This window comes from Stigmatopora argus, chromosome 19, assembly GCF_051989625.1.
Source record: "Stigmatopora argus isolate UIUO_Sarg chromosome 19, RoL_Sarg_1.0, whole genome shotgun sequence".
NCBI lineage: Eukaryota > Metazoa > Chordata > Actinopteri > Syngnathiformes > Syngnathidae > Stigmatopora > Stigmatopora argus.
The window spans coordinates 4,118,106-4,132,903 of NC_135405.1; the positions used below are offsets into that span (position 1 = coordinate 4,118,106).

General features: G+C 38.9%; 1 protein-coding gene across 1 annotated transcript in view; it reads right to left on the reverse strand.

Annotated features, from left to right (window-relative positions):
• Window positions 1-3,273: 3,273 nt before the first annotated feature.
• Window positions 3,274-14,798, reverse strand: part of cd2ap (CD2-associated protein) — a 44,584-nt gene continuing 33,059 nt past the window's right edge. Inside the window, exons 15-19 of the mRNA XM_077587128.1 lie at window positions 12,225-12,340; window positions 11,682-11,765; window positions 8,617-8,813; window positions 7,400-7,463; window positions 3,274-5,564 (exon numbers count right to left, since the gene is read on the reverse strand). Coding sequence (XP_077443254.1) covers window positions 5,523-5,564; window positions 7,400-7,463; window positions 8,617-8,813; window positions 11,682-11,765; window positions 12,225-12,340 — 503 coding nt within the window. The 3' untranslated portion in view covers window positions 3,274-5,522. The remainder of the gene's footprint in view (window positions 5,565-7,399; window positions 7,464-8,616; window positions 8,814-11,681; window positions 11,766-12,224; window positions 12,341-14,798) is intronic.

The following is a 14,798-nucleotide window of genomic DNA, read 5'->3' on the forward strand; positions in this document are numbered from 1 at the left end:
GGGTTCAAATTCCTAGCTTGTGTGAGTTTTTTTCTGGGTACTCCGGCTACCAACTCACACCCCAAAAACTTGCACGCTAGGCCAGTTGAACACTCTAAATTGCCCCTACCTATGAGTGTGTGCTTGAATGGTTGTCTTTTATTGTGCTAGATATGTGCCTTTAGGTGGCAAAGTCAACCTGACAAATAAATGCCTTTACACCTTGTGTTGTGCTAAAATTCTACACCCTTTGTGTCAAAGATAGGAAGATTTTAGGACAGTATTTAAATATGATTAAGATCAAATGATTTCCAATGTAGCTCTCTTGAGGAGGTAAAAGCCTTTGTTGTGTTAAAAAATAAATAAAAATTTTGGTGCTCCGTAAAGATAGTCTCTGTAGCAATTACACAATCAAATAAAACCAGTCATTGGGTAAAACTCACATGATTACGTTTAGAAGTTCTGGGTAACATGTAACTCAAAAAAAGATAAAGAAATGTGTGACGTGTCATCTAAACACCGCCACACCCATCATCCACCCTCCCTTAAAATCATCACAATGGAAGCCATTCAGATTTTGCATCGCGTTTCTCAGCTGGGGAACATTTTTCAGTCAGAACATTTTACCATGCATGACTAATGGGGAAACATTAACATGAACTAGTCTCTTTACTTAGAAACGCGCGTCACAAAACAGAATTATAAACTGCATACCGTTGTCGCATTTTGTCAATGACAAACAAGGCTGTCATTTCTATGTAACATTGACCAATCTTCTACTCGGGTTGCATGTGTGCTGGCTCCTTTCCCAGAAGGCTAAATACACAAACAATCAAAACATGCAAATTCGACAAAGATGGACCGACCTGGACTCGAACCCAGGACCCCAGAACTGCGAGGCCAACGCGCTAACCACATTATAATAATGGTAAGAATTAGTTTTTTCTATTTAGGAAAATAAGAACAGGCAATGTTGCTTTTGCATTTTAGGTGATTGAGTGACCACCACACTCTAAATGTCACTTGTAGCGTTAGCATAGCAACAGTTTATTTTTTATTTTTTTTAAACGTGACATTGGGGTGACTTAAAAAAATTTGAAAACAATGTCATGTGCCTTCTGAGTGTCTAACAGGTGCGCTCGTTATATCGATCGTGATTGACCGGTCGGTCTCTAAGGCGCTACTGGTAGATCGCCCTGAGATTAAGGATTCAGTACATCACATATTTCATATTAAGTATAAAAAAGTTCATAAAAATGTCAACATTCACGCAACCGAAAGCTGCAAAATGAAAAATGGCAGAAGTCAGGGCCCCGCTTCTTCTTTGAAGCTGAATTTTGTGGTCATCGCCAAGGAAGAATTTAACCGCAGAAGAGCAATGATGCTCCGAAGAATTTCACCGCAGAAGAGCAATGATGCTCCGAAGAATTTCACCGCAGAAGAGTAATGATGCGGCGAAGAATTTCACCGCAGAAGAGCAATGATGCTCCGAAGAATTTCACCGCAGAAGAAGGACGATTAGGCGGCGTGGGTGCGCTAACTCGAGCAAGGTCTGCCCCGCCCGGAACAGGCAGCGACACGGTACATAGGGGAAGAGTTCACTAAAGTAACTCAAGAGAATGGTTATCTCCTAGAGCAAGTTTTTTGGAAAAGGATGCCTTCCTGGACATTTTTATTCAACGATGAACTGAACGTGAAGATCATCATCATCATCATTATCATGTGTGGGAATGCTGCCGGCCGGCTTCATGGTAAAGCCAGCCGGCTTCATGGTAAAGCCAGCCTTTACCTACAAATTCGACCATCCTTTAAAAAACAAGAACAAAGCCTATGTTTTGACGGATTCATTTATAATAGACAAAGGTGTTTTTTTAGGTCATTTTGACATTTCGATCCCACGCTTAGTCAGGCGAGTACAGTAATCCCTCGAATATCGTGGATAATTTTTCAGTCATCCACAAGACTATGTTGTCATCCTATCTTCACAAGAAGCAACAGTACCTCGACCAAGGAGACCTCGACCCTTGCAGTATTCATCTGTTCTACAAATTACACACTATTTTCCAATTCCATGATAACACGGGACAAAGCATATGTCTTGTATGATCAATACGGGACACGTACTTCTGTTTCTTAATACAGCATGATTCTGGTTTTCAACCCAACCCTAGCGACAGTTGAAGCATGTCTTGCATATATTAGCGCATGGAATGGGTTTTGTTTCACAACCATCCCCACAGTGCATTTAACACTATTGGTGTACTATTTCTACCGCATCTTATCCTTCCCCGTGCTTGTCTATTGATGAATAGAACTTGGCTAGCCTCTACTGTTGCTGGACGTGGCGCTCGAATTTTGCCCTGCACCACTACAGCTTGTAGAATTGGATTGGATTGGATTGGACAACTTTATTCATCCCGTATTCGGGAAATGTTGTTGTCACAGTAGCAAGAGGGTGAGGATGCAGGAATAGGAAAGGCATTTTAGACATAAATAGATAGGTAAAAGTAAGTTAATAAATAAATATAATGAATAAATATATAAATAAATAAGCGTGTAAGAATAGAAACCCATTCAATGTGTATGACATTCGACAACTGTTTCAATCTTGCCCTCCTAACCTGAAATGATAAAATTCATGCACTTCTTGTGGAACAATGAAAAATAAATCCATCTCCCCATTTCTTTTGCAGTCATCTTGCGTTCTCTGCTTCTGTGCGAATGGACATGCAAAATAACATCTCATTTTCTGAACCGCTTTATCCTCATTGGGGTCACGGGTGGTGCTGGAGCATATCCCAGCTGGTGGACGTGGCCTGGATTTGAACCCAGGACCCCAGAGCTGTGAGGCCGACACGCCAACCACTCGCCCCACTGGGACGCCCTGCAAAATAACATTAGCTTCTGATATGATTCAACAATAATGATATATATTTATTGACTTATTTATTACCTATTTATTTATGTCTAAACTGTCTTTTCCTGTGTCTGTATTCTCACCCTCTTGCTACTGTGACAATGAAATTTCCCAAATACGGGATGAATAAAGTTAACTAATCTAATAAATTCAAACATGTATTAGTTACAGATTAAGATGTTTATCAGGTGTCATGACAATTGAGATTCAATCATGTACTGTAGAATTTTCCATTTCCTCAGAAATGATTTTTCCACCATGTAAACATCTTACAGTCAATATTTTGAAGAAAAAGTCAAGTATGAAACAGGAATTCCAGCGTTGATTTGTGAATGTGCATGGGATTGTTTCATGGTTTTACGAACACAAAAGCAATACTTGTTCAATAGTAAATATTTATTTATTTTTTAAAGAATCTCAGCTCATGCAAGGATACAACTCTTGTAAACAAAACTTAGAAATGAATATCATAAATGTGCCGATTTCTTCTGTTTCTTGGTGCCAATCTCTGGAATGTACAGTATAAAATTAAAGCCACAGTACAGCTATTTCTTTAACAGCTATCCCTGATCCTTTCCCCACAAAACGATTATTTATTAGAGCAGCCTTATCATCTAAAGGCTTTTTAAAAAGGGGGGATTTTATAAAAATTCAGGCACAAAAAACAATGCGCAAATGTAATTTTTAAGGGCCAGACAGACACTTACCACCTTGTCAAAGCATTCAGATGAAAACAAAAGTGAATATATTTCACGCCCTTTTAAATGTGCAAGCTGATCAAGGAAAAAACAAAACACCAAAGCTTAAAGGATGATTTGTAAGTAACTTTGTTAAGACATTGGTGTGACTTTTAGCAAATACAATAATAATAAAAAATAATAATCAGTACTTACATGTGTTTCACACATTCGCAAGTGGTGCCATATGACAGTATGTCATCATGCTATTAATTTTCCTTTCATTAGTGCGCAGCCTTATCAGCATATAGGTTGGTATGGTGACAGTGTTGCTAATAGGCAGCATGCTAACATGTTCAGCACAATCAAAGGCAAATCATTCTGACACTAGAATTTCCTGAAATGGTAAAAAGTGAGGAATGTCAAACATGAAACATCGTTGGCTTCAAATTTGCAATTTGGTACAATTTTTTTAGGGGATTTTTTTTGTTAAGTCATGTTTTTGGAGGGAATGGGACAAGATTTCCAAGAGTAAAGGCATGAATCATTGTTCACACTCCAGACCCGTGGTGTGGAGAGCAAACAACTGGCAGATTCGTTATTTTAAATTCGCGAGCCAATGTGATTGTCTTTATCAAAATAATATAAATGACAAAACTGAAAAAAAAAAAAGATTTTTTTACAGTTTCATTACAATTTTGTGTAATCATCACAGAAAGGCTTTTGGGAAATGTAAAATTTAACAATTATTGATAGCTTTCTATCCTGAGTTTTGGCTCAGATCAATATTGTAAAAGTCAACAATTCAATACAATTATTTAATTTACAAAAAGGTGAATATTTTCATTATTTTCAATGCTGTCCCATCATTTTCTGTACAAAAAGAAAAGAGTATTTGATAAGCAGTGAACAAGCTTAAATATCACCACAAGAACAGCGAGACCACCAATGTTACTCAGTTTTGAACACAGAGGTGGAATAGATAAGAGCAAGAGGTAGAACTACCTGGAATTAGATTCTGGCCTGAGTAAAACAATATGATGCAGAGATCTTTTAAAATATATTCTGGCTTTCTTCAAAATATGCATAGACTCTACCCAAAAAAGCTTTTGAAATTTAAGACTAGAATATATGATTCATTACTTTTAGTCTTAGTTTTTAATGCTAGTTGTAGCTAAATTTCACAGATTATCCCAATCGTAGGTGAAAGTTAAAAACATTAATGAGACCCTCGGGAGCATGTCAGTAGAGTTTAAAAATATACTAAAGATAGATACACAATATGGAAATGCAATATTTTCACATACCTTTGTGGTAAATGTTGAACTCCCATAACAACACTTAATAGAACTTTTTTAGACAGGCACAGTAGTGTTTCCCTGAATAGGAATGGTAGAAAGTGTATACAAAAAGAGCAGAAATATAAAGTGATCTTCCTCTGAGGTGCTGCAAGGATTAAATTACAGCTGCTAAGAGGAAAAGGAAATTATTTTACAAAAAAAAAACCTCAAAATGAAAATAAAAGTTAAAAGATGACCAAGAAATTCAGGTGAACAATCAAGAATCCCCTGCTTTGTATATAGTCAGTAGTACTGGGAGCGAATCTCTGGCGTGAAGCGTTTGATGAGGTGAAGTGAAGTGAAGGTAAGAGTGTGAGACGATGACATGCAAGTTACAACAGTAGTTTGAAGTAAGGCCTCATTTTTGTGCTAGCAGAAAAAAAATCATATACATGTGTAATTTAATTACATCAAGCCCAGAAAACCAAATATGTGCAAAAAAGAAATCTTAAAAATACAGAAAGTTAAATTGTAAAAAATAATTGCACCCTCTTTGCCTCCATTCAACTGTCTGTTGGTCGTCCTCTGCCTCGGTTATCACTCAAAACTGGCTCTCAAGTTAGATTCCAGGTGAGCAGCTGGACATTGATTCATGTCCTGAACTGAGCTTCACGTTGATTGGACAGCCATCTTTAGTTTATCTAGCTCCATCTGAGAGGACAGAATAAAAACATGGAAATCCAAAATTACACCAAGGATCCATTTGGCTTTCTCAAATGACAGCACAACAGGAAAGTATTCACGGTGCTTATCATTTTCAAAATGTTGTGTATATATATGCGTATGTACACGTATGTGTATATGTACACGTATGTGTATATGTATATGTACACGTATGTGTATATGTACATGTACATGTACACGTATGTGTATATGTACATGTACACGTATGTGTATATGTACGTGTACATATATATATATATAGATATATACATATATACTATATATATATATAGAGAGAGAGAGAGAGATATTTCAGCAACACGCTTATTTATTTATATATTTATTCATGTATTTATTTATTAACTTACTTATTACCTATCTATTTATGTCTAAAATGCCTTTCCTATTTCTGCATCCTCACCCTCTTGCTAATGTGACAACGAAATTTCCCGAATACGGGATGAATAAAGTTATCCAATCCAATCAAAAGTAGAATAGTAATTGCTGAACTCAAAATCCATAACAAGATGTAAAAGTTTAGGGGAGTTTTTCAGAACCATGGGAGGGTTTTCGGGGCATTTCTAGGAACTGAGATCATGGTCAGGAGTGAAGGAAAAATGAATGCAGCAATTTACAGCGAGATATTGGATAAATACTTGCTACACAGACACACACACATAACACAACATAATAACTGAGTAACTTAAGGACACAAACTGACTAATGCTCCTTAGCATAGAGATCGCTTCTTTCACCACATATACAACGAATAAATTTGTCTGCGGCCCACTGCGTGCTGTAAACCACTTGTGTCTCAAGGCCTTATGAAAGAAATGTTGTAGTCAGTCACAGTTTTATAAGTCCGCCCAGGGGCAGGGTCAAAAGGTCACATTTTTTGTTCTTCAAAACGCTGATTAAAAGGGCTTCTCCTCCATTTTTTTTCAAGGATCAGAATCCAGTTTGGTTTGAACATTCCCCAGATTATATGTATAGAAGATTTGAGCCCATTTTTTTCATTTCATGGCAATCACGTGGGACTGAAGTTGGGTGACGTACACGTAATAGCGCACAGACCACGAAATGTTAGCTCAAATCCAGTCTATCAGGTGGTCTTAGTTCATTTAAACTTGTTTGATCAAGAAAATGACAAAAAATAAGAACTCCCTAATTTCTGTGCAAAAGTTGACTTCAGGAAGAAAAGTAAAATCTTTTGTTTTAGGATCAAATTAAAATGAAGCGTATAGATGTATATTAAATTTCCTTATTTTCCCCCTTTTAAATCAATAATTATAATTTTTTAATCCATTTAGATGTATATTAAATTTCCTTATTTTCCCCCTTTTAAATCAATAATTATAATTTTAGATGTATATTAAATTTCCTTATTTTCCCCCTTTTAAATCAATAATTATAATTTTTTAATCCATTTTTTCTGTGTTTTTAGTTAAAAAATCATTTTGTAATAAACATTGTTTTAGATCTATAAAAACTGAATATTCAGGGCTTTTAATCCATGTATTAAAAAATCTAAATATTATATCTAAAATGGTCCGGCCCACATGAAATTGAGTTGACGTTAACGCGGCCCGCGAACCAACCCGAGTCTGACACCACTGAACTTGATAGTTACACATAGGATTAAATCAGGTACAGTAATCCCTCGAACGGTAATGTGCGCGATTTGAAATATTGTGAGTAGTATATAAAATAACAGTATATAAAATTTGTGTAGCACATTAGAGAATCCACATCAAAATCAGGCATGAGCTCAAGCACATAAATATAGACACCTCAGCATTTGATTTTATGGGGATCAATATTACCTGCAGCGCCACACGCTTAAGTCTCTCTTCATCCAGCTCTCCACGAAGCTCCGTTATTTCTTTCCTAGAAATATGCACAAACATAATTAGCCAAATGAACACACCTTCCCAGATTTGTACTTTCATGAATTCATCCTTGATGAGACTCAGTTACTTTTTTTCCTAAAACGTAATTCAACATGAAACTGATTGGGTCAAAGAATAGTGTTATTAAAATGTCTGCCTATTTAAAATTAATTAAAAAAATGAATGAGTTTGCAACAAGGCTTTAAGTGGAGAATAATAAGGCTGCACCACTAATGTCGTAAGATGACCTCTTTAGGTCTGCCCAAAAAACAGTACGTTGATGCACGTAATGTAATTCAGCAAATTAGCGCTAATGTGTCTTTGCACGTTTTCAGGACTTGATTTTTTAGAGACGTTTAATGAATTCAGAAAGTAATAGTAATACAAATTATACAGTCCCAAGTGCAAATTGGTAGAAACTATGGTTTAAATTACTATTCTATGCCATTTTAACGTAACCGCATATCAGTTAGAAAGTTATACAAACAAGGGTTTAAAAAACTTATAATATTAATATATTAAGGATAAAAGTATTCTAAAAATTTCCACATGCTTTGTGCCCACTTTTATGGATTTTCACACACATTAAATGATAGAATCCTGTCAAAGTGTATTAAAAAATAAGCCATAAAGACTCAGATCCCAAACTATTTCAATTGTACAAAAAAACATTTATGTAACTTTGCCATCAGCTTTCTTAAAAAAATGATGACATCACAAGAGTGGAGAATCAACCATAGGGCGTCTGCCTCAATAGAAACCGAGTATGGAGTAAATCCTGATTGGTTTTATCATAGATTACTAAATTTCAAGTTGATCATAAATCTCGAAGAATGTGATATTGTACCGTACAAGTTCAAACCGGAGACTGAAGCATCATAACACGGCCCCCGTGACTCAAATAAATACTGGCCACCAGAATAATGAAAAATAAATGGACCAGGCCGTAGTGCGTGAAGATGCTGACCCCCAGTGACATGATTAATTGACAACTGAAGTTTTCTGGACAACAGCAAAATCGAATTAAAAGTTTTTTTGTCTGTTTTAGAAAGAAAAAGTCTAGGGGTTGTGCCTCAGCAAAGTCCAATCTATCAAATTCAGTAAAGTAATCCTGCACATGATAGTTGGCCTTTAAAAGGTTTAAAAATTACATTTGTTGGGCCTTGAACAGCTCCACCGACAACAAGAGATCATTCATCTGACTTCTGAGGTCTTCCATCTGGGATTTGGGATCTTGTATTCCAAGAGAACTGCTGTCTGAGTTGGAATTCAGAGCTGCTGGGCTGGGTTTGGCCTCACCACTGCGTTTATGGAATGATGCTGAAGGAGATGTGTTGTGTGTAGAGGGCTGTGGAGAGTGAGGACAGGGGAAGAACAGGCATATAAATGTACTTATATACAATGACTTGAAAAAATAATGACCCATTCTGATTTTTTTCTTTTTTGCAGTTTCCCCACTTCTGTTTAAAATCAAAACGATAAATCAATCAAACAATATCAGCCAAGGGTAACAATCATAAAATGCATTCTCTAAACCAATTATTTCACAAAGGGCCGCGGTGGGTCCTGGTCTTTGTTCCAACCAATCCAGCACAGACAGTTTAACCAATCAAATTTCTGCTGAAACAAGCAGAACCTGACAGCAATCAAATAATTATACAGTGGTACCTCGTCATACGACCGTTCGTCATACGGAATGCTCGTCTTACGGGGGAAATTTCGATCGAATAATTCGCCCGTGATGCGGTCAAAGTTTCGTGATGCGACCAAGCCAGGTTGCCATGGCATTTTTTTTGGCATATCTTTCGTGTATAACAATATTTACGAGCACCGGATGAGCTATTCAGACCAGGAAACGCACAACGCGCATGCGCGGTGAAAAGAGGGCTTTCTGGGTAATGAAGTATACTCGTGCTCGCAAAAGCATCCCCGGTAGCAACTCTATCATAGGCGCCGTTCGAGGGGATGCGAACACAGATGCTACAAGCTAAAAGGAGCCGCTAGCCAGCGCCCCCGAAGCTCCCATAAGCAACGGGGCGATCGCTGATAAAAGACTCTGCTTGTTGGCTGCTCATAAGAACATCGGGGGCACTGGCTCGCTACAGCATCCCCGGTAGCAATTCTATCATAGGCGCCGTTCGATGGGATGCGAACACAGATGCTACAAGCTAAAAGGGAGCCGCTAGCCAGCGCCCCCGAAGCTCCCATGAGCAGCGGTGCGATCGCCGATTGTGAGGACATTTGTGTGCATCATTTTCGGAATATTTTGAAGGGAATAGTACGACAGCAAACAGCCCATCGATAGCGAACGTGAGGGTGGAGTGTTTGTTCTGTTTACGAGTGCGTTGTGTGGAAGAAAAAAAAAAACGAAGCCCCTTTCCCCTCGGCGAAATCCGCCCAATTTTAGTTAGATTAAACACTTTATTTCTATTAAACCACTCGTTATTTATTACTTTGTCAATATATGGCGAATTATAAGAAATAAAACATTTTTTTTCAATCCAATATCCTGTTTTTGGTGTTTTTTTCAGAGAGTTGGAACAAATTAATTTGTTTCCCATTCATTTCAATGGGAAACTTTACCTCGAGTTACGAGTAACTTGTCATACGAGCTCAGTCCCGGAACGGATTAAGCTCGTATCTCGAGGTACCACTGTACTTGTAAGACACTGGATCAGTGTAAAGGTGTCAAACTTCTAAAAACCTGCACCCACTGCGGCCCTATGTCTACAAGCTTTAAAGCAGGTGGTCCTCCAAAGTCTCATTCAACAAATGCTTCATACAAAACAATCCACAGATATTTTTCACGGAAAAAGCAGGCATTCTGGCATTCATTATAAACAAATTGAGAATAATCTAATCAAAATGATAATGACCTAAAGCTGAAAAATAGCTACACATAAACATAGCCAGTGATGGGTTGCTTTGAGAACCCTAGTAGTAGAAATGTGCTTAAAAAGTAAAAACACAGTTACCTTATACAGTGATGTAATGGCTGATTTTGGTGCAAAACACTCAATGTATTTAGACATGCTATCACATTCATGAATCATGACTTATTGTAACTCCTTAGGTCACAGTTATTGGTTGGCATTTTTCTTTAAAAACTACTTTATAATATTGTACACCAAATAAACATTATTGCCAGCTAACTCAAACATGTATCCATAAAATGCATTTCTATTAAAATAGGTAAGGCTAACACATAAACCTGGTCAAGACTGGCCTGACAAACTTTTAGACTAAGACTGATTTGAACATAACTGACAACTACTGATGGGCAGTGATAAAATAACTGCTGCCTGTTTACCGTCAGGGAACATTTGTCACAGATTACCCTTTCAAAAGTGATAAATGTCAGAAAAATGCCCCTTTAAGTACTTGATGAAGTCAATACCAAGAAATAAAGTTAAGCAGTGGGCACAGTGTGTGTGTGTGTGTATGTGTATGGGGGTGATCAAAGCAAATGACTGAATTTCTGTCATAAACTGCCCTGTTTCCACTAAATGAATTAGGTCTTTGACAAGAAAGAGCAACATTAGGCAGCAACCTAAATGAAATACCGAATTTTCTCGCAGATACGCCGTATTTGTCGCTAAAAAAATGATGACTGAATCGAGGGTATGGCTTATATGCGCACAAATTAGACTTGACATGCACGAAACTGCAAGGTGACAAGGACGAAACGCTATAACGAAAGACAATGCGGCCTTTCAAAATAGAGAAAAGATAAACAGATAAACCGCTTAACAAAATTTATTTTAACGTTTATGAATGAAATTCAAGAAGAAGAAGAAACGCATCTTGCATAAAACGTGAAAAAACTCACTTGTGCCTGCCATTGCTCCCTCAGGTTGCCGCCATTTTAACTAGGGATGACAAACTAGACTGCTATGGACACACTTCCTGGTTGTACTGCTCACGTGACTTCCTTTTTGACGATCCTTTCGATTTATACAGTATCTCAGAAATATGACATGCGATGATTTTTCTGAAGATTTTTTCTTTCAAAGTAACACATTTGTACTCCCTATTAAAACCATGAATATGGAGGTGAAAATTGTGAATCAGGGGGCATCTTATACAAGAGAAATTGTAAAATTCAACTATTTTAAGGGTACGGCCTATACACGGAGGCGGCTAATATGTGAGAAAATATGGTAAATGTGCGTACCTTATCTTGAAGAACCAGACAGGATAAACAACAGAATATTACCTTTCTCAGTTCTACTGGCTTTAGTTTAGCACCATCCTCTTCGTCCATCTTGAAAGGTTTCTCTGGACTGATTTCCTTGTTGGGCTGCAAGGGAGGTTTTGATTTAATGACAACAACACTCCACTCACCACTACTGTGAATATAATGAATTAAATAAATGCACTGGATATATTGCAACTAAGTTATTATTGTTGTTATAGTTCTCATGTTAGGTCAGAATATTGCCAGATATACCTTCTTTGCAAACTGCTAAAATCAAAAAGCCCACAAATCTCGACAAGCATCAGCTCTGAACGATTATTGGAGAGGAAAAAACTGGTGGGAGACCTCAGCATGAAAGATGGCCACCATCAAATGTGTTTCACCACATGGGGCCAGGATTAAATGTCAAGGAAATAATTGCGGTTCTGTCCAGGTCTGTGCAATCAGTGCCCACAAAACATGGACATCTTTTGATAAAATTAAGGGATTGTACCATTTTAACACATGATGTTCATGTATTGATGTATTGTCTAACAATAAGATATACTACTCAGCGCTCACCAAATGTCCTGCAGCAAATTGGGCAGGTAACCTACGACCAGCAATCTTCGGTCTATTGGCCGTAGGATGAGACAGCTTTTCTGGGCTTGAGGACACCTCATCAAAACTGATTAGAGCTGTTGAGAAAGTAAGACTAAAATGAGAAAGATCAAAGAATGACAACAGAACACTATCAGGGCAATGTGATATGACGATGCAATGAAGAAAAATTTAAGTGTAGTATACATGCAAGTACAGTTTTGTTTTTCATTCAATTTTTTTATTAATGAACCTCAAAACTCTGTCTTAATGAATGTGAATGAGAAGAACATTTCTGTACTGAGATAATTCAACAATCTAACAAGGTGTGGCATATCAAAACAGATGAGTATCAGGGTAAGAACAGGGGAAAAGAATGACTCATTCGCACTTGCAACTTGGGCGAGTGTTGTGCCACAGTACTTTGCACCCACATCGCACTAAAGTGCTTTAGTTAGATGCTTTAACGGTGACGACTGAAGAAAAAAATTGCATTTTCTAGTATCATGACAATGTGTCAGGCAAGTCGTTGCTGAACAGATTGCACTTTTAGCAGCTCATTACCACCAACTGTTACCATCATTAAAATCTCCAATAGAGTACAACATGCCTTCTCACTGAATCAATCTCATTGAGTTTTCACAATAACCTCTGTCTTGACATAGTTTGAAGTTGAAGTCTGCTTCTTTTTTTTTAAATAAAGGACAACAGATACAATTTACCTGCTAAGAAATACAGCAAGACTGGTATCTAAGCAAAACAAATATAGCTGAAACATACAGTTGTGGTCAAAAGTTTACATACACTTGTGAAGAACATGTCATGGCTCTCTTGAGTTTCCAGTTATTTCTACAACTCAGATTTTTCTCTGATAGAGTGATTGGAACAGATACTTCTTTGTCACAAAAAACCTTTAGTCAAGTGTGGTTCTTTTATGACTTTATTATGGGTTAACAGAAAAAGTGATCAAATCGGCTGGGTCAAAAATATACATACAGCAACACAAATTAGCAATTTTGGTGACTTAGAAAGTTGTGTCAGTGAAATGAGCTTCATAGCATGGCCTCTTAACTTCTTGTGAGTGATTATGAGTGACTACAGCTGGTAACTTCTCTGAGGCCATTTAAATAGGGCTCATTGGATGCAAACGGCCACAAACGCTACAATGGGAAAGTCAATGGAGCTCAGCATGGATCTGAAAAAGCAAATCCTTGATTTGAACAAGTCAGGAAAGTCACCTGGAGCCATTTCAAAGCAGCTGCAGGTCCCAAGAGCAACAGTGCAAACAATTGTTTGTAAGTATAAAGTGCATGGCACTGTTTTGTCACTGCTACGATCAGGAAGAAAACGCAAGCTATCACCTGCTGCTGAGAGAAAATTGGTCAGGAGGGTGAAGATTCAACCAAGAATCACCAAAAAGCAGATCTGCCAAGAATTAGAAGCTGCTGGAACACAGGTGTCAGTGTCCACAGTCAAGCATGTTTTGCATCTCCATGGACTGAGAGGCTGCCGTCTTCTTCTTCTTCTTCTTTTCACCTCAGGCGCCTGAGGATTACCCTCAGCAGCGCTAGGGCTGCCACTGGAACACGGATAAGTTCATCCAGGGAGTTGCCCAAGCCGCGATGGTAGCGTTCGGTCATTAAGGCCGGACAGCGGAGCCATAAGTGTTCAGACGACTCCGTTTCCTCGTCGCACAGGCGGCAGCGATCCGAGTCGGATTTCCCCACAAGGTGGAGCCAACGGCGGAGCAGGGGGTGGTGTCCACTGCGGAAACGGATCAGGTCTGTGCGGTCTCCTTTCGATAGGGCAAGTTCTTCCTCTGTGACTTTTGTAGTGTAGGTCTGCAGAAGGCGGGGGTGGGAGAGGGGGGGGGAGCGATCTTCACGTTGGATGATGGCACGTCTTGTGGCTGCGTCCGGGGGGGTATTGGTTTGGTCATCTAACGAGCCAAGTTTAGCTAGGGCATCAGCCAGGTCGTTTCCGCATATGTTGCAGTGGCCCGGGATCCACAGTAGCTGCAGTCGCTTAGGCGGAGGGAAAAGGGCGATGTCACCCTGTAGTCTCCGAATGGCGGGGTCATGCGTATGGGGGTTTCCCATGGCTTGGACCAGCGATTTGCAGTCACTGAGGATAATTGATGTCTGCCAGTCTGCTGTTTCCCTCAGCCAGGAGAGTGCCTCGGTCAGTGCCACTTTTTCAGAGTGGTAGGAGCTGCTGCGGCTGCCAGTGGCACCATGCCATTGGTGGATGATTGCACTCTCCTTAATGACGACAAAACCTGCACCACCGTCCGCAGTGCCTTCTTTGGTGGATCCATCTGTGAAGATCTGTAGGTCCGGTTTGCCCATGCTTCTGATGAGCTCTTCTGCCTTGTCTCTTTGGGTGATGGTCGGCATGTGTTTAGAGACTGCGGTAAAGGCGGTTTGGATGGGGGGGGGGGGGTAATAGCCAGGGTGGGCAGGGATGGGAAGAGTATGTGCAAGGGGTATGGAGTTCGAGAGCGGTAAGACGGGGAAGGGTCGATGATCGCCAGTCTGGCTTCTTTTGCAAACGCAT